General features: G+C 39.7%; 3 protein-coding genes across 3 annotated transcripts; 1 reads left to right on the top strand and 2 right to left on the bottom strand.

Moving 5' to 3' along the window:
• Nucleotides 1–896: 896 nt before the first annotated feature.
• LOC149394010 (uncharacterized) lies at nt 897–2,703 on the bottom strand. The gene is made up of 5 exons (XM_089618240.1): nt 2,513–2,703; nt 1,837–2,126; nt 1,260–1,677; nt 1,043–1,130; nt 897–953 (listed from the first exon to the last, which is right to left on the bottom strand). Exons 1-5 carry the CDS (start codon nt 2,701–2,703, stop codon nt 897–899), a joined length of 1,044 nt encoding a protein of 347 aa, XP_089474366.1.
• Nucleotides 2,704–14,583: 11,880 nt separating this feature from the next.
• Nucleotides 14,584–15,198, bottom strand: LOC149394009 (uncharacterized). Its single transcript, XM_089618238.1, has one exon. The coding sequence runs from the start codon at nt 15,196–15,198 to the stop codon at nt 14,584–14,586; it is 615 nt and encodes a 204-aa protein (XP_089474364.1).
• Nucleotides 15,199–20,128: 4,930 nt separating this feature from the next.
• On the top strand, nt 20,129–23,006 carry LOC149394008 (elongation factor 1-alpha-like). Its single transcript, XM_089617161.1, has 3 exons — nt 20,129–20,248; nt 20,936–21,410; nt 21,799–23,006. The coding sequence occupies exons 2-3, from the start codon at nt 20,949–20,951 to the stop codon at nt 22,678–22,680; spliced, it is 1,344 nt and encodes a 447-aa protein (XP_089473287.1). The 5' UTR covers nt 20,129–20,248; nt 20,936–20,948; the 3' UTR covers nt 22,681–23,006.
• Nucleotides 23,007–23,822: the final 816 nt, after the last annotated feature.

Genomic DNA, 23,822 nt, shown 5'->3' with positions numbered 1-23,822 from the left:
CAAAGTTGGTTGTTCAGTAATTTAATTGTTATTAATGCCATTTATTGCTATTAAATATCCATATCCCAATTACCAACTCGGTCAAAACAGCGAAAGATATCATGGTTCACGAAAATGGCTCAACTTCGTGACTTCTATGTCACAAACTTTCGGGAACTTTCGGGAATTCATGACGTTTCTGTCACGAAACAATTGGATGTCGTGACTTCTATGTCAAGAAAAATGATGATGTCGTGGCTTCTCTGTCACGGAAAAATTTGATGTCGTGACTTCTATGTCACGAAGAATTGTTATTTCGTGACTTCTCTGTCAGTAAAACAATAGATTTCGTGACGTTTACGTCACGTAAATTGTTTAATGGGACTAAAACGTCACGAATGAGAAATATAAAAATCCATAACAAACATAACAAACTAAATAAGAAATAAAGTAAAGTACAACTCCAAATTGGTACATCAAATAAAAAGTCTAAAAAAAAGGAACAATCGAGCTCATGTTCGGGGTCGGCTATGGTGGGTCGGGATCGCGTTGCGACATGTGGCTCGATTATGTCCTACTCCACCACACCGACTGCATTTATTCCTTCTATCCTCATCCCCTTCCCATTGAGAGAGTATTCTTTTCTTTTTCGGTCTTCCGGCGGCACGAGCCGCAACATGAGGTGGATTTACTATTTTTTGCGTGACTTCCTCTGGAAAATTCCACGACTCCTCGCTGCCAATTGGATTAATTACACCTGCATAACAACTTCTCCAATATTCGGTGGTGTAGTAATTTGATATGTACTTCTCAACTGTGAAGTTTCGAAAACCGCAAGCCGCAATGCCGTGGGGACAGATAAAGTTGTCAGTTTGAAAGACACGGCAACTACATGTCTTCTCTCTCAAATTTACAGCTCACTTTTGCCCTTCTCTATCAACGACTTCAAACTCGTACACCGATGATGGATGCACCTGTTCCGCACCCAATACCATTTTGTTTACGGGTTATAATAAAAAAAACATATTATAAAAAAATTAAAAATTGAATGCCTATCACGTACCCCCATTCCAGTAGATTTAGCGTGGTATTCTTCAAGTTTTTTATTCGCGTCAACGCAAAGGATCGTCAACGTTCCCAACGCTTTTTCTCTACGTTATTAAAACCATTTACTCATTCTCTCCCGGAGAAAATCAAATAGCTTGGCAATAGGGAACTCTCTCGGTTTGACATTCATTGCATTCAGCGACTCGGCATTGTTTGATGTCATTATTGAGTACCTCTTCTCCGTGTAGAAACTACGAGCCCATTTTTCGTGGCCTACGTCGTTCTGAAGATACGCTCGGACTCTTGGATCTTCCTCATCTATCATAAGCATATACTTTTCAAACTCTGCATACGTGTATGCCTTTGCTGCAGCATAGAACGTCCAATTCACCTCTTTTGATAGACCTTTGATTTGGTTCTTCACGTTCTTCAAAAGATGAAACATGCAATAACCATGGTCTGAGTTAGTGAAAACCTTTTTCACACTGTTAATGATTCCCGCGTTCCTGTCAGACACTATGACCTGATGTGACCTATCCCCGATTGCTTCCTTTAACCTTGTCAAGAAGTAAACCCACGATTCAGTAGATTCTGAATCACCAGCGCCGAATGCGAGGGGGTAAACTTGTTCATTCGCATCCATACCACATGCTGAAAATAGTGCGCCTTTATAGTAACTCTTCAAAAAAGTGTCGTCGATGATAACTACGGGCCGTAGATACTTCTACCCCCTTTTCCAAGCACTAAGCGACATGAAGAAGTATTTGAAACGGTGGGATCGAGGAGTTGTGACAAGGTCGAATGACGAACCTGGATTGTTAGTCGACCACATGTACATGAATTTAGGCAGAGATCTATACGATGCATCATCGGTGCCAAACAATGATGATAATGCCGCCTGTCTTGACCTCCATGCTTTTTTGTAGGACATGTCCACTCCAAAATCTTGTTGCATGTAGGACATGATGTCTTTGGGTTTGCATTGTGAACATGAGGGATCGATGTACCTGTGTTTCATAGTCTCGCCTACAAATGTGTACGTAGCCTGAGGATGTTCTCCTTGTCTGAATTGTGTAGCACACGTGTGCTCAGAATCATACCTGCAAGAATGTAAGAGCAATGTTAATTTCGGGTGACCACGATAATATCAATGTAGAAATAAGTAATAAGTCACCTCCTCACTTCAAAGATCTCGGATGTAATCTTTTTTACTCCACGAACAGACCACGCGCATGAGTCATCTCGACAAACAACATGAATATACCGTTTGTTAGAAGTCTTCGTCTTGAACGTAAAATGTTTGGTGATTGCTAACATGCATAAATGTTTCTTCATAGTTGCTTTGTTGGCATACAATCCTCATTTGACTAGTCTCAGCGGAGAGTGAATATCTGACACATCAAGGTCAGGATGCATATTTTGGTTATCCGTGGAAGGCGTAGCGCATTGACTCGTCATCCTCGTTCTAGAGCAAGGCGTACTAAACCGTTTTGGAGTGCCTGAGCGCGGAGGGGTCTGCCATGGTGTGCCTGAATGACTCTGATTCGGGTCGGGGATCTCGGGAGAACTAGCCTCCGACTTAGGAGACGACATGTCCGCTTGTGCTGGTTGACCGGTGTTCGGAGTTGAACCAACGCCTGAGTCCAAAACCAACGGCTCTTGCTTCAATGGCTCCATATCTACTACCAAACTAAGTTTGGATCTGTCCGGTTTCTCCTTCCGAAGATGCAAGTAAAATTTCAAACTTAGGTCGGAGTCAATACTTACTGGGGGTACCGACCCTTCTGTCTCATAAGAAACATGGAGGACTTGATTTTTAGGTGAGCGATTGAGCGTGGCATACAATAACTGCATAAACTCCTCGAACGTTGCTTTTGCCGGTATTAAGATTCCCACTGCACACCCAGGGCCAGCGTCGTATCGTTCATGTTTCACCCATCTACCGCTATGCTTGACGAAGGTATGAATGTCTTTCATAACTGCAAATAGTGGAGATAAAGTCACATTAAATTATTTTCTCATAAAACTTTATTATATGCGCAGATATATAGTAAGCACTTGAATCCATATTATATAATATCGTTCATGTTTGTCATTGCAGACTTTAGTTTCGTGACTATGGTGTCACGAAATAATTTAGTTTCGTGACAATATTGTCACGAAATAATTTCGTTTTGTGACTATATTGTCACGAAATATGGAGTCATGCTGAAGCTTTCGTGACTATGGGTGTCACGAAATAATTTAATTTCGTGACAATAGTGTCACGAAATAATTTCGTTGTGACTATATTGTCACGAAATATGGAGTCATGCTGAAGCTTTCGTACTATGGGTGTCATGAAATACTTTCGTTTTGTGATTATATTGTCACGGAATATGGACTCATTCTGAAGCTTTCGTGACTATGGGTGTCACGAAATAATTTAGTTTCGTGACAATCACGAAATAATTTCATTTTGTGACTATATTGTCACGAAATATTGAGTCATGCTGAAGCTTTCGTGACAACGTTGGTCACAAACACTGTAACGAAATGGCTATGTATGAGGGAGCTTACCGGAATAAAGAGCGAAAAGAGTGTCAATGTAGGAGCTTGTTGCGCCGGAGAGGGCAGAGAGAGACGGCGGCGAAGGTGGGTGGCCTTGGAAGACGACGGACGGCACGAACTAAGAGAGAGATGAGGGATGGCCGTCAAGTTAGAGAGAGAGGACGGACGCCGGCTGAGATCCAGACACCCGGACGACAACAATGAGACACGACGCCAATGGAGGAGATGCGACGGAGACAATGGAGGAGATGAAACAAGTGCAATGGAGAAGATGAAGCCGATAATAAATGAAAGAAAAGAAAGAAGGAGAGATTGAGAGTAGGATTTAGTTTTTAGGATTCTTTAAAAAAAAATAGAAAATAAATAAGGGTATAATGGTAATTACATAAATAGAAATAAATGAAGAGGTCCTATTGCAGACCTTTTAAAAAAAACGTCCAAAAAAGTCATTTGGTCATTATTTACTCCTAGTTTTGGAAAACTCCATTTTGTTAATTACCCAATTTTAATAATTTTTTAGGCCCATATTGCTCTGAAAATCAATCATAAGCCTACATGTACTACTCTTGTAACTTCAAAACACATCATTCATTCTCTTTTGCTTTTTCTTTATTTTTCTTAGAATGTTTGGTTATTTTTTAGAGCTTTTGGAGAGGAAAAAGTGTTCTTTGCCGAAATTGACAGCCCGAGGAGTCTCCGAACCTCAACTTCAATCGTTCTTTTTTATTTTTCTCCATTATTTTTTTTATCGCTTTGAGTTATTTTTCAACATCAAGTTTATTTAAGATGAATACTCTTTTGATTTCAATATTTATTTTATTGCTTTTAATTATTCTGTTATGTTTAGCGTTGATTATGAACACCATTACAGGCTAGGTTTCTTATGGGGTTGTGGTGTAGACGGGATAGATAATGGTTGGGGGGTTTGTTAGGCTTAGATAATTATTGTTTGCTTCATTATTATAGATTGCTTGATATGAATTGTTCTTAATGCTTTCTAGTGTTTGATCACTATTAGAGTTCTTATCTATGATTGTTTAGCTACTCGATAGAGAGTAAATAATCGTACTTTTGTTCATGTCCTCATAGTTGATCCTAGGTTAGTAGAAAATCTACGCAATTCATGTAATCGTTTGAACTCTTGTCGTATTGCGTGTAGTTGTTTCAATAGCATTATAGGCCGAGAGGATAACAATCCGTCAACTACATAGGTTTGCTATAACACTCGAGAGATGCTAGTGAATAATTTTGATAGTGAGATTAGCATCCATAGGAGTAGATTTTGTTGTTCAAACCCGAAACCCCGGACCTAGCTACTTCCGGTGAAATCGTGATCTCTACTTTCTTTTATCTAAAAACTCGTTTTAAATTCGTTTGTGATATTTAGGCTCGCACCAATAAAAAAGTTACACTTTATGATATTTTCAACAAGTAAAAAAGCAATATATGAGGATTGTCTCATTACCTATTTTCCACACTTGCATTTCTTGTTCTTAAAATGCAATCGTCCATTGATACAATAATTGATCATTGATGAAGACATGGTTGTGGCGACCTACACCAAAAAAATATACCCAAAATGGTTAATATGAAGATACGTTGATGAAGAACACCAAATTTTAACAGATTTCAATGTTTTCAAAATTGTGAGTCCTAAATCCAAATTTCCAAATTTTTTAATCTCATATCATCAATGTAGTAAAGATGTAACTTTGATGGATAAGCAAATTTTTTACCAAACTTTTGTGTTGTTCCCCTCTTATAAGAGTGAAAAAAAAGAAGTAGAAGAAAACTAGGAGAAGTAGAAAAAACAATTTCACTAATATTCAATAATACAAATCGGGAACATGGGATAAACAAGTTTTGAATACGATCGTTTAGAGCAATTTGAAAAAGTTGGTCACCACGAGCCAATTTCGACTATAAAGAACAGATATTAGTTGGGTTAAAAAAAAAATCTGTCAAATATCAAATATAGAGTTCTTTAAATCACAACCACAAGGTGTTTCTTAATTTGGTATAAAACTGATAAAATAAAGTCATTTTAGTAAAACTCTGAGATTCTAATTATATTTTCCCTTCTTTTATTTGCATCAATCTAAATTATGAAGATATAATCATTTTTTTTTAATTTTCTTACATGTATAAATAATCTATCTACAGATGTTCTCCTCCATCTTACCGAATATGGTTTTTATTATAAATGCAAAAAAGATTAACTAGATAAGAGAGTATACACGAAATAAAATATTATCACCTTGATATGTATAAAATTTACATACAATATTACTCATATCATGTTCAGTGAAAGTCTAAAAATTTTAAGGGTTTTTTTATTTATTTATTTACATATAACAAACTATCTATCAAAATTCAATGACATTCTAGATAGGTGTTATGAAATTTGTGTTCACATTTTGGGCAATTAGGAGGAACAAAATTAGATTTTTTGTATTTTTTTTGTATTTGTTTTAGCATTGTACTCATGGTATCGAAATTTTGTTCTTAATGAAACCGGATGGCTTTTGATACCTTTTCAATATTATTCATAGATTTTATATATATATATATATATATATATATACACTAGGTGAGTTATGCACGTGCTAGCTTTCGTATATAGTATACTATTTGCAGCTATGTAGATGACTCAATTATCATAAGGTAAAGCAACATACAGCCAAAGCTTGCCAATTTTTTTCTTTCTATTTTTGTCCTAGAAATAAATGAATATATGTTCACTAAATATATTTGATTCATATTAGTAGTTTTCAGTTGTTTTATTTTTCTATTAAAAATAACTACTATAAGTTAAATAATTAAAAAATAATTAAACTTAGTTTTATCAAAACATGAGTGGTAATTTCTATAAAAACATCACACAACTGTTTGTTTAGGGAATATGATTAGTAGGAAGTTCAAGTCAGTTCAAACTACATGATAAACACACATACATAGCTAACAAGATATATTACAACTATAGTCAAAATATATTCTTATTTTACATCCTTACTATATATATACATACATTAGCTAACAAGATATATTATAACTATAGTTAAAATATATTCTTATTATACATCCTTACTATATATATATTGTTTATTCTGCTCAGGCCAGTTACTATATACACATTACAACTACTATTTAGGTTTGCTAGTAGTAACATACTGTCTTATTTAATTAGTTCCATTACTTTGATGATGCGCCCACGTCCAGCAAATCAAATAAAAAACCACGACGTATTTGAACTTTGTGGTGCCGTGATATTCAGATTTGGTAACTTTTAGCTGTATCATGTATTCTTTCTCGTTGGCTAATAAAGTATGTTTCGCAGGTTTCAAACTGTTCCCTGAAAAGTGAAAGAAAAGTAAAAAAAAATGTTTATATAGCTACAATAAGACTCCACATTTGATGCCGAAAATAGTTAAATATGTACTGAAATTGTGTTTTGCATTAGTTTCTCCGCGACTTGCTCTGCATTTTCAACAAATAGAGTAGCTATAACGGTTCCTGAGCTGTCATGAAGTTCAGCGTCTACACAGCATCTGCTTGAAATATATATATATATATATATATATATATATATATCAAGAGTTAAGCTGTAATTAATTTGTTGTTATTGTGATGGTTTACCTGGGTATGACCTTTGCATATGTTTCACAATATGAGCAACTGATTATATGGTCACATTCACTATTTGATGATTTATGGCATTGTGAACATGTTGTGTACCAAAAAAATTTCCTCAGATTCTAATCCAGAATTTGTTTTCCTGGTAAATGAACTGTTATAACAATAGTGTATATACAAATACATTGGTGTAAGATTATAGATGAAGGAAATGAATCAAAACAATAATAAAGTTAGAAACATAGGGTCTGTTTGTTTACCCATTTGAAAAGTTTTTTTTGACTTTTCAAACTCTAAAAATAAAAAAACAAAATGAAAGTTGGATGTTTGGTACGGTTTCCACCGAGTGGAACTTAAAAAAATATTGAAGTTGTATTTTAAATACATCAAAGGAATTAGAAAACAAAAAAAAAGGTGTTTTGCACTTTTTCACTTTACTTTTCCTCTCCATCTCTCTCGACAACTCTTCTTCCTCTCTTTTTTCTCTCAGTTCACCACATCATCTTTCTCACCACTTTCACTATTTCTTCTCTCATTTCCTCGCGACCTCACCCCACAATCTAGCCCCGCATCGCTCTCTCCTTCCGCGCTCTCACGCCCACAGCTGTCCCTTGACGCTGAACCTTCTCCGATCTCCAATAGGCGCTCTCACTCTCGCCGGTGTCCTTCTCCGCTTGACCCTCTCGATCTCTCCAGTAGGCTCTCTTCTTTGCGATTTATTTATGAAATTTCAGAAGAAAGAAAAAGAAATCTATGATATATGTTCTATTTATTTTCTAGGGTTTGTAGTATGGATTTTGGTTATTATATGATACTATTAAACTCTGTATTTAATAACTTCTAAGCTTTGTATTTTGATCATGAGACATTCATATTTCATTTGGATAGACATTGTAAATGATTCCCTGACCTTTGGATAGGAGTACATGAGTATGAAAAAAAAAAAAAAAAAACCTCTAGCCAAATTCAAATAGAAGAATAAAATTAGAAATCCAGTAAAATGTGTGCGATTTGTTGCTGATTTGTATTTGTGTGCAATTTGTTTGCTCATTTTTATTTGTTTGTTTGCTTATTTATGGGATATTTTTGTTTGTTGAATTTTATTTGTTTCCTTGATGATGCTTGGTTTTGTGTTTGAGGGTGTAATTTTATTTGCTTGGATTTGAAGTGTTTTGAATGGATTCTTTTGTTCTGAATGTGATATGGTTTTGTTCAGTTTATTTGCAGGGTTGTACTGATCAGTTTTGGTTCTTATTGTGGGGGTTCGGGTTTGATATTATTTGCAGGGTTGTACTGATCACTTTTGGTCCTTATTTTGAATGCACATGACAGCTTATAGTAACTTTGTTTAATGGACTGAGATTGATGTTTACACTGTAACTGTACACTGATTTGCCAATTTGTCTACACTGATTTGCTTATTTCTATACACTGATTTGCTTATTGAGGCTGCAGTGATATAACCAATACATATTCATTGATTCAATTATGCTTACACTGTTATGATTACACTGATTTACTGAGATTGATTTGTTTACACTGCAAACCAGGACTGATTTGTTTACACTGATTTGGTCAATACTTCTTCATTTGTTTACACTGCACAACATGACTGATTTGGTCAATACATACTCATTGTTTACACTAAAATGGTCAATACATACTCATTGTTTACACTGATTTCCTGAGATTGATTTGTTTACGAAACTGCACTGAAATGATGATTAGACCTGCAAAACTGTAAATTTGACAATTTGCTGTGCTATTTAATAAAAATGTACGCAAACGAAGACCCTTTCTTTTCAAGATGGAATCAAGATGTTCTTACGGAGGATATTGAAGGCGAAAGTTCTGAAAGAGTCGGAGGTCAAGGTGCGTCAGAAGTTGGTGGACCGTCATACACAAGCGCAAGTACACAAGCTCAACGTGCACATACGGAGTTTAGAGATTGTATTGCTCAAGCTATGTGGACTAATTATGCATGATGTCATATTTATGATGTAAAATGATTGTATTCAATTTAGACAACAATGTCATATTTATATTTTGTGTAGTTAAATCTATGTTAAAAAAAATTGAGTTAAGAAATAGTTTCATGTACCAAACAGTTTTCATTTTTTTAAAAACAAAAACGAAAATTGTACCAAACAGTTTTTTTAGTATTTTCAATTTCTCAAAAATAAAAATGAAAATTGTACCAAACAGCTTTTTGAAAACAACTGCAAAATAATTTTTTAGTACAACTACAAAAATTAGAAAACAGAAAACAAAAAAACTTTTTGAGTTAACTACCAAACAAAACCTTACATTTTTAGGCATGTTTGGAATTTCTTTGATTGGTATGGTTTTCTCTATGTGTGGTACCATAACTCTAGTTGATGATGAAGAAGATGTCTTGTCAATATCCAAATTTAAAGTAGTGATTTGTTTTTCGCAACCCTGTAGCATTTAGTAATGATATAATTATGGATGTAGCTGAATAAGGTGTGTATAGAAATTGAAACGAATAAAAATTACTAACCCGTAGTGCAATTCTTTGGCAGCTTCGATTTCGGGATTGATTACGAAAATGGAGTTTGGTTTGGTTGACAAAAACAAACCTAGAAATTTATGCAATTAGAATTTTGATTGTTTAAAAAAGGAAAAAAAATATTTTAAAAAAAGGCCGAGCATAACAAAATGTTACCATACATGTAGCGCCACAGTGATTGGAAGAGAAGATATTATGTCGGCAATTGTAGCACATTCGTTTATCGCAAAATTTTCCCACATAGTAAGCACAATTGGTTTCATCCCAATCAACTCAGTCACAATGTTAGATGATTGATAAACACATTTGATTGAATATATAATAATAAATTTTTTGCGCTTACTCTTGATTTGTTACTATCAATTCTTGAATATGGGCTAATCCATATCGAGTAGGTATGTGTTTGATGCTTCTCATACCAGCTATAACTCCCATCATGTCCACTGCATGTTATGATTAAGATATAAAAAAACCATTAATTAAAGGTATATAACATTTAATTAAATAAATGAGTCAATAACTATTAGTCTTTAATTGCATACCAAGATTTGCGGAATCTATATATTGATGAAGATCACCAAATTTGATGAGGTTGTAGGTGTAAGGATGAGTTTTTTTGGGATCCTGATGGACATCTACAATCATTGTCATTTCATTGATAGTCCATTCAAGCGAGTTATCTATCAATTTATACTCATGATTCACTAATTTTACATTAGCGTTTGATATATAGTAATAGGTCAAGAGCTTTAAAGTATTTTCAAACAAGTCAGTGTCGTCATTTAAGATCGAGGCTTGTACTTTTGTACCATGAATCAGAAAATTATATCTTAGTTACGATACAAAAAATAAATATGTCATTGATTATCATATGTGCATCTCTGTATCAATCAAGACAAGTTTCTGATATCTCGTTGTGTCACTACGTGCTTTCCTCGGAATGTTTCAAAACTTTTGATGTCCAATTTTTTGTGGTTTTATTGATTTCTTTGATCAACTTCACTTGTTTGGTCATGCATCTGCAGTGAATACAAAAAGAATGGTTATTTGGAAAGCAAATGGTGAAAAAACAAATGTGCTGATTTGTTTTTACTATAATGCTTGAACGATGGATGATTGTTAGAATTATAAGAGTCTGGATAATTATGGAACAATTTGTACTTTTTTAGGGATATTCTTATGGAAATATTACTTCTGTAAATTGTTCCAAAAGATCTAAGAAGAAAGATGAGCTGTGTAATAGTGTAATATTCAATTTCTCTAAATAAATAAGATATATAAGCATGAGATTAAGTAGTAAACTATAGACAAAAGTAATTAAATGAGTATTAATGTAAATAGACCAACAAAGTTCAAATTTTAAATGACAATTAAACCATGGTGAACCTGGCATGTTTATAGCCCACAACGTTGAGCTTTTAGCATGAACGCACAAACCATAAAAAAAGCTACAATAATATATTAAATGAAATATATATTGAAGAATCTGAAAATAAGACTTTGAAAGAAGAATTTATAGATGATAGTTAGATACATATCTTCTTGTTTTACAGTTTCTTTAAGCTTCATTTCGAATAGTAAAATGTGAAAGATGAAAGTTCAGATATATTGAATTCCAAAACAGCTTTTATGTGAAGTATATCATGCTTTTAAGCAATATGAGATTGATACTTATTTGTTGTTAAAATTTAGCTTATGGTTTTGCTACTTTTTTGTTGTTTGAATTTATATTCTAGTTCCTAGTCATAAATGCAAAAAGAGAGGACAAAAAAAAGTTACATACGAAGTACGAACACAAGCTTGAGAACATGCACTCCGTAGTAACCATAATCCATACACAAAACAAGGAACGAACGTAAAACTCCGAATTCATACCACGTATGTCCCGTCAGTGAACTCTCTATGTTACTACGCCACCAGAGCAGCGTTCGTTCACTCTGCACACTCAAACTGACCCGAGCCATCTCCAACTCAGCCCCGACTCACGTTGACCTCCTCCCGAGGCCCTGAACATGTATACCACCTTAAACTGACGCCTCAAATACTAGAAGTGTGCTACGATTAATTAACAGAAATACAACATGTTGCTTTTGCTATAATTACAATATGATATACTACCAAAGTCAACCACGCCACAGCTAGACTTATAACATTAATTGAAATTAAACTTTTGCTATATATATTTGTCTAAAATGTCCGTGAAACACATATCATCGAAAAATCATTGCATACTATAAAAAAAACATTGAAAAATAGACTGAAAACATATTTTTATCTGATTCTTAAGTCAAGAGTTGTATTTTAAATATTTTTTAAAATTTAATCGATATTTCACCGCGGTCCAAAAAACATAAAACTTTCTCTATTTGGCTAATGACAAATGAATTTCTCTTTTACTCCGATCGGATACAAAGAAAAAAACTATTCCACCGGGACGAAAGTTGGCCTTAGTGATCTGACAGTGCCGAGTGGAAGATCACAACTCGAGAATATCAGCAAAACATACATCAAATCAATTTCAACAACAAGCAACAACAACTCACGGCAACAACAACAACAACGCATGTCCAAGATCAAATATGAAAATCATAAGAGTTGTACTACACCACAACAGGAAGAAAAAAAAACGCAAAATATCACACCGATAATCAGTCCGAAAGCAGCTCAAATGCGTATACGCAGTCAATCAACCCAGCTAACTACAACAGATAACAGCAAACTTACCGCCACACAACATCACACGGACAGTCAAAATGAAGAGCAATCCTTCTACTAACAAAATAGCCTCAAACACATTCAAACCATGAATTCGAATTCAAAACCCCCAATTCAACCAATTCGAATTCATAATCCAAACCCCTAGATTTTTTTTTTTTTTTTTTTTTCTGGTTTAGATTGGAGAGAAGAAAGTTATCCGATTCTTATCTTGCTGCAGAACCTCTCCTTCGCCTCTCACGACCACCAGGCGAGGAATTTCCGAATGGTTCTTTCCACGTCGCCAACCTCTTCTTCTTCTTCTTCTTCTTCTTCTTCTTCTTCTTCTTCTTCTTCTTCTTCTTCTTCTTCTTCTTCTTCTTCTTTCTTTCTTTCTTCTGGCCGCACGCCTCTTCTCCGAATTCCTTGTCAAAACCGTTGCTCAATCCTTATTCTCGACCTCGTCCTCTCTCTATCGCACAGTCGCACTCCCCCTCCCCCCCCTTCTCTCTCGCTGTTGTTAAAACTACAGCTTTTATGGTTTTGTTGTTTTACTTCTCTATGTTGTTAAAACATTAGCTTTATGATTTTGTGGCTTTTTGTTGTTTAAATTTGATTAGTTCTGGGTAAGATTCATCAAGTAGGAGGTGGCTAGCATGCAAGACACGTTGATAAGACCCTGCTTCAAGGTTATCAAGGTACAGAGCTATTTCCAGGAAGAAAACCAGGAAGTTCTTTATTCAGGCATAAAAAATCCATCACGTCCTTTACACCCTTACATAAGATTCCCTTCCCTAACAGAATTACATAAACTACCAATAAAAATACGACAGCAAGACAATAAAGAAAGAGTTTTATAAGCAACTAGGCCACCTAAAACGTTATGTTTGAGATCTAGCCTATGTTTGGAGTTTTTTAGGGAAATAGCCAAACGTAATAGGTGGCAAACAATGTTTTACTTTTTTGTCCTCAATAATTAAGGCAGTTTTTTAATTAGCATATTTTTTTTTCCTTTTTTTGTGCGTTAATAGTTCCTAATACGTAGGAGGCAGTTATTTTGCTTTTGAACCTAGTATCCACGTTCTCTCTCTCTCTTTATCTCTCTCTCTCTCTCTCACTCTCTCTCTCTCCAGTCACTCCACAAATCCGGATCTGGGCGTATCCACGTTCTCTCTCTCTCTCTCTCTCTCTCTCTCTCTCTCTCTCTCTTTCTCTCTCTCTCTCTCTCTATCTCTCTCTCTCCAACCCGAGCGTGGCTGCGCCCGGCGAGATCGGCACCGGGGGAGATTCACCGGCCATGGGCGACGCCACCTGGGCCGATCCCGGCGTCGGGGAGGACCCACCCGACCGGGTGGCGCTGTTTGATTGCTTGCTGGTCGCGCCGGCGAAGCATGCGGCCTGGTCGTGACCGCGCCTGAGGAGGCGCGCGCCGGTGGGGAAGCGCCGGCGTTGGACAGCCATCCATGGAGGAGCCGACGTTGGACAGGAGGCGGTCCAGCCAAACAGCGCCGGGGTCTGTGGCCTGCAGGCACAGAGGTTTGGTTGAAGAGGCTCGGGAGATCTTCGGGTCGTTTAATGTCTGTTTTTGGAAAAATGTAGAGGTACAGATGATTTATTTACAGTTATTTCCATTTATTTCCAGCTTGGTTAGAGGTGACCAGACTCGCACTGTTAATTTTTTTTTAACAGTGAAGATTTTCGAATGTCTGTTTTTGGAAAAATGTAGAGGTACAGATGATTTATTTACAGTTATTTCCATTTATTTCCATTTAAATTACTTAAATGTGGAGAATGAGATAATTTCCAGTAATTTACGTTTATTATCTGTGTTGACAGGTTCCCAACAGTAACGCCAATCTTGGTGAGCCGTTCTAGATTAGCGCGCCACGTATAACAATTTTGAAATTGTCTGTTATTTTATATTATTATTGCCTATTATTTAATATAAATATATTCATTATTTCCATTTGATTAAGTAAACGGGTAAATTAGTCTATTAATTATTGACACCTACGCACGTTGGCTATTTCCCTAAAAGTTATGAAACATAGGCTAAAAACAAAATCTATAGTTTCAAAGTGGCTATTTTGCTACAATGCCCATAAAGAAATCCTTCTAGAAGAAGTGACGTTCCCATATTCGCATACAGCCTAAGGCACAAAGTCTTTCATCCACGTGGGCTGTTTGTGCTCTCTCTGTCCACGGCCCAGTTGTGCTTCGGCCTCGTCAGTAGACCTGTGGGCTTGGGCCTCTTCTGCAGGGAAGGACGTATCATTGTCGTCCCCATCAAAACTCACCTTGTCCTCAAGGTGGAAGTCCGGATATGTTGCGCAGAACGCTGCGAGTGGTACCCAAGAAGCATCTTCGAGTGAGCAGTCCTTCCACTGCACCAAGACCCGTTGTTGTGTCTTACCATTCACCAGAACCGTGCGTGTCGCACAAATGGCCATTGGTACCTCTTCCGGATTGTTGTTGTGGGAGTTGAGGGGTAGGCCCCGGCTAAGAGTTGTTGTTGATCCCTTGAATGGCTTCAGAACAGAGACGTGAAAGACAGGGTGAATGCGACTCTCCGGCGGCAATGCGAGACGATAAGCCACTGGACCGATGCGATCGAGAATCTGGAACGACCCATAGTAGCGCTTTGACAATTTGTAATGACGACCTCCGGCGACAGATAGTTGTCGATATGGCTGGAGTCGAACAAGGACCTGATCTCCGACGTCAAGTGTGGACTCCCGGCGGTGGCGGTTCGTTTTCTCAGCCATGCGAAGTTGGTCAGTGCGAAGATTCTGCTTGAGGGTTCATAACAGGGCGTCGCGGGAAGTTAACTCGTCGTCGACGGCTTGGATTGAAGTAGAGCCCGATGTATACGCCGGTATGTTTGGTGGAACCCGACCGTATAATGCCTGAAAGGGTGACATGCGAAGCCCGGAGTGGCCGTGACTGGTGTTGTAGTGATACTCTACCCAACCGAGATAATTGACCCACGCTGCTGGTTTGTCTTGAGTAAATGCGCGAAGATATTCCTCGACCCCCCGGTACACCACCTCCGACTGGCCGTCCGTCTGCGGATGATACGCGGTACTAATCGATAGAGTCGTGCTGCTGAGCTTGAAGAGTTGCTTCCAGAAGGCGCTCATGAAGATAGGGTCACGATCGGAGACTAAGGTCCTTGGGAAGCCATGGTAGCGCACCACCGAATCCATGAACATTTCAGCAACCCGAGTGGCTGAGAAACTAGTCGGAAGGGGCGTGAAATGAGCGTATTTGGAGAGGCGATCGACTACGACCATTATGGCGGTCATACCTTTGGAGCTAGGCAGTCCGGTGATGAAGTCCATGGTAGCTTCGTCCCACACGGAGTCCGGCATCGGTAATGGCTGAAGAAGACCTGCTGGGGCTTGAGTGGAGTATTTGATCTGTTGGCATAAGATGCATTCGGCAATATAGTCGGTGACAGTGAGTCGCATGTGAGGCCAAAAGAAGTTGGCTGCCAAACGAGCCATGGTGCGTTTAATTCCGGCGTGACCACCAACAGGACTGTTGTGAAACTCCCGGATCAGCATCTTGCACAATGCCGAAGAGGAGCTGAGTACGTACCGACCCCGAAACAACAGTAAGCCATTCCGAACAGTGAATGATGACGACAATGTGCCTTTCTCGAGTTGTCTGTGTAGATCGAGTAGGTAGGGGTCTGTCTCGTTCTCGTTGCGGAGCTGATTTGACGATGTCGAATGACGGGCCCAAAATCAACGCCATTAAGGTGGACTCGGACGGTGGATCCTGGATCGGCCACTCGGCAGGGACCCGTGATAATGCATCGACGGCGCGATTGGTACGTCCCGGCTTATACTCATGCGGAACTGGAAGCCTAGGAGTTTCCGGACATACGCTTGTTGATCGGGCGTCTGGATTACTTGTTGTAGTAGCTCTTTGATACTCCGGTGGTTCGTCCGAATCACGAAGGTGTGACCCAACAAGTATTGATGCCATTTGAGAACCGCTTCGGAGATGGCGTGGAGCTCCTTGATGTAGGCCGAGGATGCTTGAAGTTTCGGTCTGATCTTCTTGCTGAAAAACGCCAATGGGTGACCTGTTTGCATAAAAACCGCCCCGATGCCGACATTGGAGGCGTCCGTCTCGATGACAAATTCCCGAGAGAAATCCGGTAAACGCAGAACCGGAGCAGCCACCATAGCTTCCTTCAAGGCCCGAAACGCGGACTCGGCCGTCGGCGACCACTCGAATGCGTCTCGGTGGAGGAGTTCCGACAGCGGAGCGGGAATGGTTGCGTATCCCGCGATGAAGCGGCGATAGTAGCCCGTGAGGCCGAGGAAGCCGCGGAGTTGTTTAATCGTCGTCGGTGTGGGCCAGTCTGTCATGGTGGCTAATTTCAACGGGTCCGCGTGTACGCCCGCTGCCGAGACAATATGACCTAAATACTCCACTGAAGGCTGACAAAATAGACACTTGGACAACTTTACGTAGAATTGGTTAGAGTATAAGCACTCAAGCACGGTCTCAAGGTGGGTGACGTGCTCAGCCAGAGAAGAACTGTAAACCAATATATCATCGAAGAATAGGATAACAAACTTACGGAGGTAAGCGGAGAAAAGTTGGTTCATCGTGGATTGGAAGGTCGACGGTGCATTGGTGAGGCCAACCGGCATGACTAGAAATTCATAATGGTCGTCATGGGTCCGGAAGGCAGTCTTGTGCGTGTCGGAGTTGTGCACACGGATTTGGTGATACACGGCGCGAAGGTTGAGTTTGCTGAAAATCGATGCGCCGCCGAGTTCGTCGAGCAGCTCGTCGATCGTGGGGATGGGAAATTTATCCTTCACCGTGGCGGCGTTCAGTGCACGGTAATCGATGCAGAAATGCCATGTGCCATCTTTCTTTCGGACGAGGAGTATCGGTGATGAGAATGGGTTTTGGCTCGGCTTTATGATGCCTTGGTCGAGCATTTCTCCCACGAGACGTTCCATTTCTCCTTTCTGGAAATAAGGGTACCGGAATGGCCGCACGTTAACTGGGTGAGTTCCCTCCGCCAAGTGAATACGGTAATCGATGGGCCGCTCGGGTGGTAGAGATGTTGGCTGTTTGAAAATCGTCTCGAAGTGTTGGAGCAGGTCTCGAACTTGTTGTGGTATGGTGGCAAGCGGGCCTGTGCTCGACTGCTCGGTCTCGTCGGTTTCGATTGCGGAGATGGTGAACAATGCCGCTCGTAGAACAGTAGGCGTGCCGTTCCATACGAACTCCATTGTCAATGCGGGGTAGTCGTGCGTGACTCGTCCCAATTGTTAAAGCCATGGGAACCCAAGTACGACGTCAGGGCCTTCGACCTCAAGCATAAAGAGGTCGATACGGAATGTGATGGCTTGAATTTGAAGGGATGTGGCCGCGCAAACATGCTCACAGCGTAGGGAAGCTCCACTGCCTGTCGCGACGCGGAATTGAGGAATAGCCGTCAACGGTAAGTTGAGGCGTTCGACGAGCCCTGGCTTGATGAAGTTGTGCGTGCTACCGCTGTCTATCAATACCGTGAAGTTGGCGTCGCCGATGGATCCTGTAACACGCAGCGAACGACCCTGGAGGTGAGTCGATAGTGTCAGGAGGCTGGATATATCCCCAACGATATCTTCTGGCATGGCTTCGTCGGTTGGTACTTCGGTAGTTGGAATGCCGTCGTCCTCGTCGTCGGCGAGGAACAGGAGGCACTTGCTCGCGCAGCGATGACCCGGGGTAAACTTCTCGTCACAAGAGAAGCATAACCCTTTGGTTCGCCGGTCTCGGAGCTTGGCGGGCGAGAGGCGGCGGATTGGGAGCTGAGGGTTTGGGTTGGTGGTGTTTAAGGGTATCTGAGACTGTGTGAGAGTCGGTGGGGAAGAGGAAGGATATTTAGGGTTTTGAGAGAATTGGGTATTTGGTGTGAGTGGGGTGGGTTGTGTCTGACGTGGCCCACTGAAGGAATTATTTGGGCTGGTTGTGTTGGTAGTGGATCTGGGCCAAGGTTTAGGCCCATCGAAGCGTGTGGAATACGCTCTAGCCATTGAGAATGCCTTCATCAATGTAGACGATCGATTAAAGAGGAGTTCCCGTCCGATCTGCGTTTTTAGCCCGGCGATAAAAAAACTGACAGGAGAGGCTCGGAAATATTGCTGACCTTGTTCATCAGATCCTCGAATTGGGCTTGGTATTCCGAGATCGAGCCGGTCTGTGTGAGCTTCGAAAGACAACCCTCGTAATATTGAAAAATGGAGGCGCCGAAGCGGTGTTTTATGGCTGCGACGAACGCCGACCATGTCGGAATGAGCTTATTGCGCTGAGCCCATTGAAACCAAGCGGCGACAGATCCTTCCAAGTGAAAGGAAACGATCTGAAGTTGGGCCTCAGGTGGTGTCGCGTGGAACTCGAAGAACGCGTTGACGCGGAAGAGCCAATCGGTGGGGTCGCCGCCATCGAAACGAGGTAGATCAAGTTTTAAGCCGCGAACAGGGGGGCCCTGGCCGGCGTCGGCGAAGCGCGGAGCAGAGACGGTGACGTGGGAGGTGGCCGCGGTGGATGGGTGAGATATGTGATGGTAGATCTCGTCACGTAGATCGGCCAGCTTCGCCTCCATCACCAACCCCTGCTGCTTCAGCGTGTTGTGGAAGGAATCTGCTTGTGAATCGAGCTTTGAAATCACAGCGGTGAGTTGGAGCTGCATGGTGGTCATGAGATCCGCGAGTTCCATAGTGAAAAAAATGAAAGCACCAATGATAAGACCCTGCTTCAAGGTTATCAAGGTACATAGCTATTTCCAAAAAGAAAACCAGGAAGTTCTTTATTTAGGCATAAAAAATCCATCACGTCCTTTACACCATTACATAAGATTCCCTTCCGTAACAGAATTACATAAACTACCAATAAAAATACGACAGCAAGACAATAAAGAAATCCTTCTAGAAGAAGTGACGTTCCCATATTCGCATACAGCCTAAGGCACGAAGTCCTTCATCCACGTGGGCTGTTTGTGCTCTCTCTATCCACGGCCCAGCTGTGCTTTGGCCTCGTCAGTAGACCTGTGGGCTTGGGCCTCTTCTGCAGGCAAGAACGTATCACACGTATTAAAAGTATATTATACGAAGCAATTCGTCTCCAACCTACTAGCCATGCATATATGTACAGTAATGATATTATATATATATATATATATATATATATATATATATTTTTGAAATATTATATTTTAAATTTCAATTTTAATTTATTAGGTGAATAGTGCTGCATTAACGTAATATTTTTTTGTTCTTGTTTGACTAGAATTTTGACACTATTCAAAATGTAATGTTCAAGTCCATTGAAGATCCGAATTTTGGTTTAGTCGAATTCCAATCCGAATAACCAAGCAACTAATAACGTTTCTGTAAAATGAAACCACGATATTTTGAAATTTTTTTTTTTCCAAATATTAACGTAGTTCATGAAATGAAAATATGTTGCGTTGATTTCTCATATCCGTGTTGACTTTTTATTTATGTATGTAATTATGCTATTTTAAAAAAAAAAAAATTTTGCTCAGAATTATGCTATTTTTTTGCCTTGGGAACTTGGTGACCAAGGAAGAGATGGCAACGCAGCGATTATCCCAACCACTAAGGGGTACATGAGTAAATTACTCCCAATTGCGAGTTCCTAATCAGCCCTAGACATTCTGTTCAGCTATAAATACAGAGCCAAAGTCATATTTTCATTTCACGAACCCTATCGCTTCCTCTCTCGCTGCTTTAGGGTTTTTCATATCTCTCCGCAGCCGCTTCTCTCAGATCTAGGGTATGGCTTTCGAAGTTCGATCCTTTGATTATTATGTGTTCTCTTTAGCAATCGTACTAGGATTTGCTTGATAATCTTGTTTAGTTTGAATTCGATTATTTTGTATTGGATGATTCAGTACTGTGTTTGTTCAGATCTCGTAGGTTATGGTTATGTTCTTGTGATTTTTATATATTTGTGAAAAATCTGAAGCTGAGTTCTAGTTTTTTTCAGTCCTAGTTTTGATTCTTCATATCTATCGACTATAGCTTTGTTTAAGGAATTATCACGTTCTTATTTCATTTTCTCATTTGTAGATCTTTAGGCCACCATGGTTTTGTTTTCAACCGCAAATAATTCTCGATTATAAAACTTGTTGATTCTTTGTTATATAAACTTGTTGATTATCGATGTCTGTTAAAAGAGACTTGTTTAAAAGACTTGTTAATCTTGCGGATGTGTACTGGTATATATTTCGTAGATGATGAAACATATCTAGCTGTCTTTAGGATATTTGGATCTTAAATTTTCACATGATTAAGTAGTCTCTGTAAAACCGTAATCTGAAGATTTATTCATCACTGATAGTTACATAACTGAATCGTTTGTTTATTTGTGTGAACTGAGGACTGTATGTTTTGTTCAGTAATTTATTATTGATGATTAGGGTTTGACTAATAGTTTGCGACTTTCCTGTCTATATTACAGATCTACTTTCATCATGGGTAAGGAAAAGACTCACATCAACATCGTGGTCATTGGCCACGTCGACTCCGGAAAGTCGACCACCACTGGTCACTTGATCTACAAGCTTGGAGGTATTGACAAGCGTGTGATCGAGAGGTTCGAGAAGGAAGCCGCTGAGATGAACAAGAGGTCCTTCAAGTACGCCTGGGTGCTCGACAAGCTCAAGGCCGAGCGCGAGCGTGGTATCACCATCGATATCGCTCTCTGGAAGTTCGAGACCACCAAGTACTACTGCACCGTCATCGACGCTCCCGGACATCGTGATTTCATCAAGAACATGATCACGGGAACCTCGCAGGCTGACTGTGCCGTCCTCATCATCGACTCCACCACCGGAGGTTTCGAGGCCGGTATTTCCAAGGACGGACAGACCCGTGAGCACGCTCTGCTCGCCTTCACCCTCGGTGTCAGGCAGATGATCTGTTGCTGTAACAAGGTCGAATTCGATAACCCGATTAGTCCCGTCATTATTGTGTTTAATTGCTTATCAGATAACTGTTTTGCTGATGAATCTGTCTGATGAAGGGATATCCTCTTTTGTGTTGATGCTTCTTTGAGGTGTCTTGTAAGGCATTAGAGGTGTCCACTTTATTGGTAGATTTTTTTTGTGTTAATATTGGAGAGATGACCAAGTTGGTGTAGTTCTATGAACATTGAACTACTGAGGGTGCAATTCCCTCTCTCTTCCCCTGTCCCTGTTATATGAATGCATCTGTATGTTGTTTTGTATATGTTTATGTTGATGCTTTATTGTCTAATACTAGTTTATTCGGTGTTTATCCAGAGTTGTGTTTCTTATGCTCTCTCTTGTGTATTGTTTATAGATGGATGCCACAACTCCCAAGTACTCGAAGGCCAGGTACGAGGAAATCGTCAAGGAGGTCTCATCCTACTTGAAGAAGGTCGGATACAACCCTGCCAAGATCCCATTCGTGCCCATCTCCGGGTTCGAGGGAGACAACATGATTGAGCGATCCACCAACCTCGACTGGTACAAGGGACCGACCCTCCTCGAAGCCCTGGACCAGATCACCGAGCCCAAGAGGCCCTCGGACAAGCCCCTCCGTCTCCCACTCCAGGATGTCTACAAGATCGGAGGCATTGGAACTGTGCCGGTGGGACGTGTCGAGACCGGAATCATCAAGCCTGGTATGGTCATCACCTTTGCCCCTACCGGTCTGACAACTGAGGTCAAGTCCGTCGAGATGCACCACGAGGCTCTCCTCGAGGCTCTCCCCGGAGACAACGTCGGGTTCAACGTCAAGAACGTTGCTGTCAAGGACATCAAGAGAGGCTTCGTTGCCTCCAACTCCAAGGACGACCCCGCCAAGGAAGCCGCCAGTTTCACCTCCCAGGTCATCATCATGAACCACCCGGGTCAGATCGGAAACGGATACGCCCCGGTGCTCGATTGCCACACTTCCCACATTGCTGTCAAGTTCTCCGAGCTTCAGACCAAGATCGACCGTAGGTCCGGAAAGGAGATCGAGAAGGAGCCCAAGTTCTTGAAGAACGGAGACGCCGGTATCGTGAAGATGATTCCGACCAAGCCCATGGTGGTGGAGACTTTTGCAGAGTACCCGCCGCTGGGAAGGTTTGCCGTGCGTGACATGAGGCAGACTGTGGCCGTCGGAGTCATCAAGGGAGTCGAGAAGAAGGACCCGACCGGAGCCAAGGTGACCAAGTCCGCCGCCAAGAAGAAGTGACTGCGTTCATCGTCCGAGGATGTTTTTTACTTTAATCGCCTGGTTTTGAGATATTATTATTGCTGGTACTGTCTAGACAGTTTTGTTTCGAGTCTTTTCGTGTCTTCAGTGTCGTTGTCTGCGTGGTCGCTCTCCTTTCTTTGTGCTCAGAATTGGGTGCTTGATAGGCGGTGGTCACGCTCTGTGTTTTTCTGAGTCTTTTTTCGTTTTTTTTTTAAATCGTATGTTTTGAAAGAGAACAGCTATTTTGTTAGGTGTTTTTCTTTTGTTTTTGATTTCTGTTGAGACTTTAAAACGATATTTTTAAATTATGTTTGCTTTTATTATCGTCTCTTGTTTTCTATCTTTTTTTTTATTCTGCCGGTATCTGTTTACTATAGGCATCAAATTCGAATATAACAACTATTCGGTTTGAATTTAAGATACTTCTTTTTTTCAACTGGATGGGACAATCGGCTGAATTAAACTGCCACACATTGGAGCTTCTGGGCCTACGCCATTCACACTTCTGTTTCCACCAAGGTTTAAAATATCGATACCGATATCCATACCGAGGTTCTGATTTTACGGATATATCGAGTATCGACGGATATATCGATGGATATTCTATAATAATTTCAATACCGACTACCGATTATATCGGTGATATATCGATGATATATCGATTACCGACGGATATATCGACAAAAATCTTATAACAAAATATAATTGAAAATACCCAATATATATTATATATGTCTCCAAATAATTATAATATGTTACTAATTCTTAATATGCACTCAAATATTATTTATAATTAATTAATGATAAAATTTATATTTTTTAAAAATTATTACTAATAAAAGTATGATTAATTATTTTAGTAATTAAATAAACTTACATCTATATATGTATATAATATAAAATGTTATATTCTTGCTTATATCTATATATATACTTTTATAGATATATGTATATATATTATATATATGTTAACTTCTTGCTGCGTACATAAAAATATAATATATATATATATATATATGTATATATGTATGCAATGCAAAGATTTACAGTATAAAAGTAAAACATTATGAGAAAAAGCAAGTTTGATGTGTTAAAAGTCCCACATCGCTTGCTTAGTGACTATTCTAAACTTTCATGTA

The sequence above is a fragment of the Urtica dioica genome, chromosome 6 (assembly GCF_054948205.1).
Source record: "Urtica dioica subsp. dioica isolate 48M chromosome 6, U.dioica_male_clone48M_v1_H2, whole genome shotgun sequence".
Taxonomy (NCBI): Eukaryota; Viridiplantae; Streptophyta; class Magnoliopsida; order Rosales; family Urticaceae; genus Urtica; species Urtica dioica.
The sequence above is the reverse complement of the archived record's forward strand: the minus strand, read 5'-3'. Positions and strand labels throughout refer to the sequence as shown.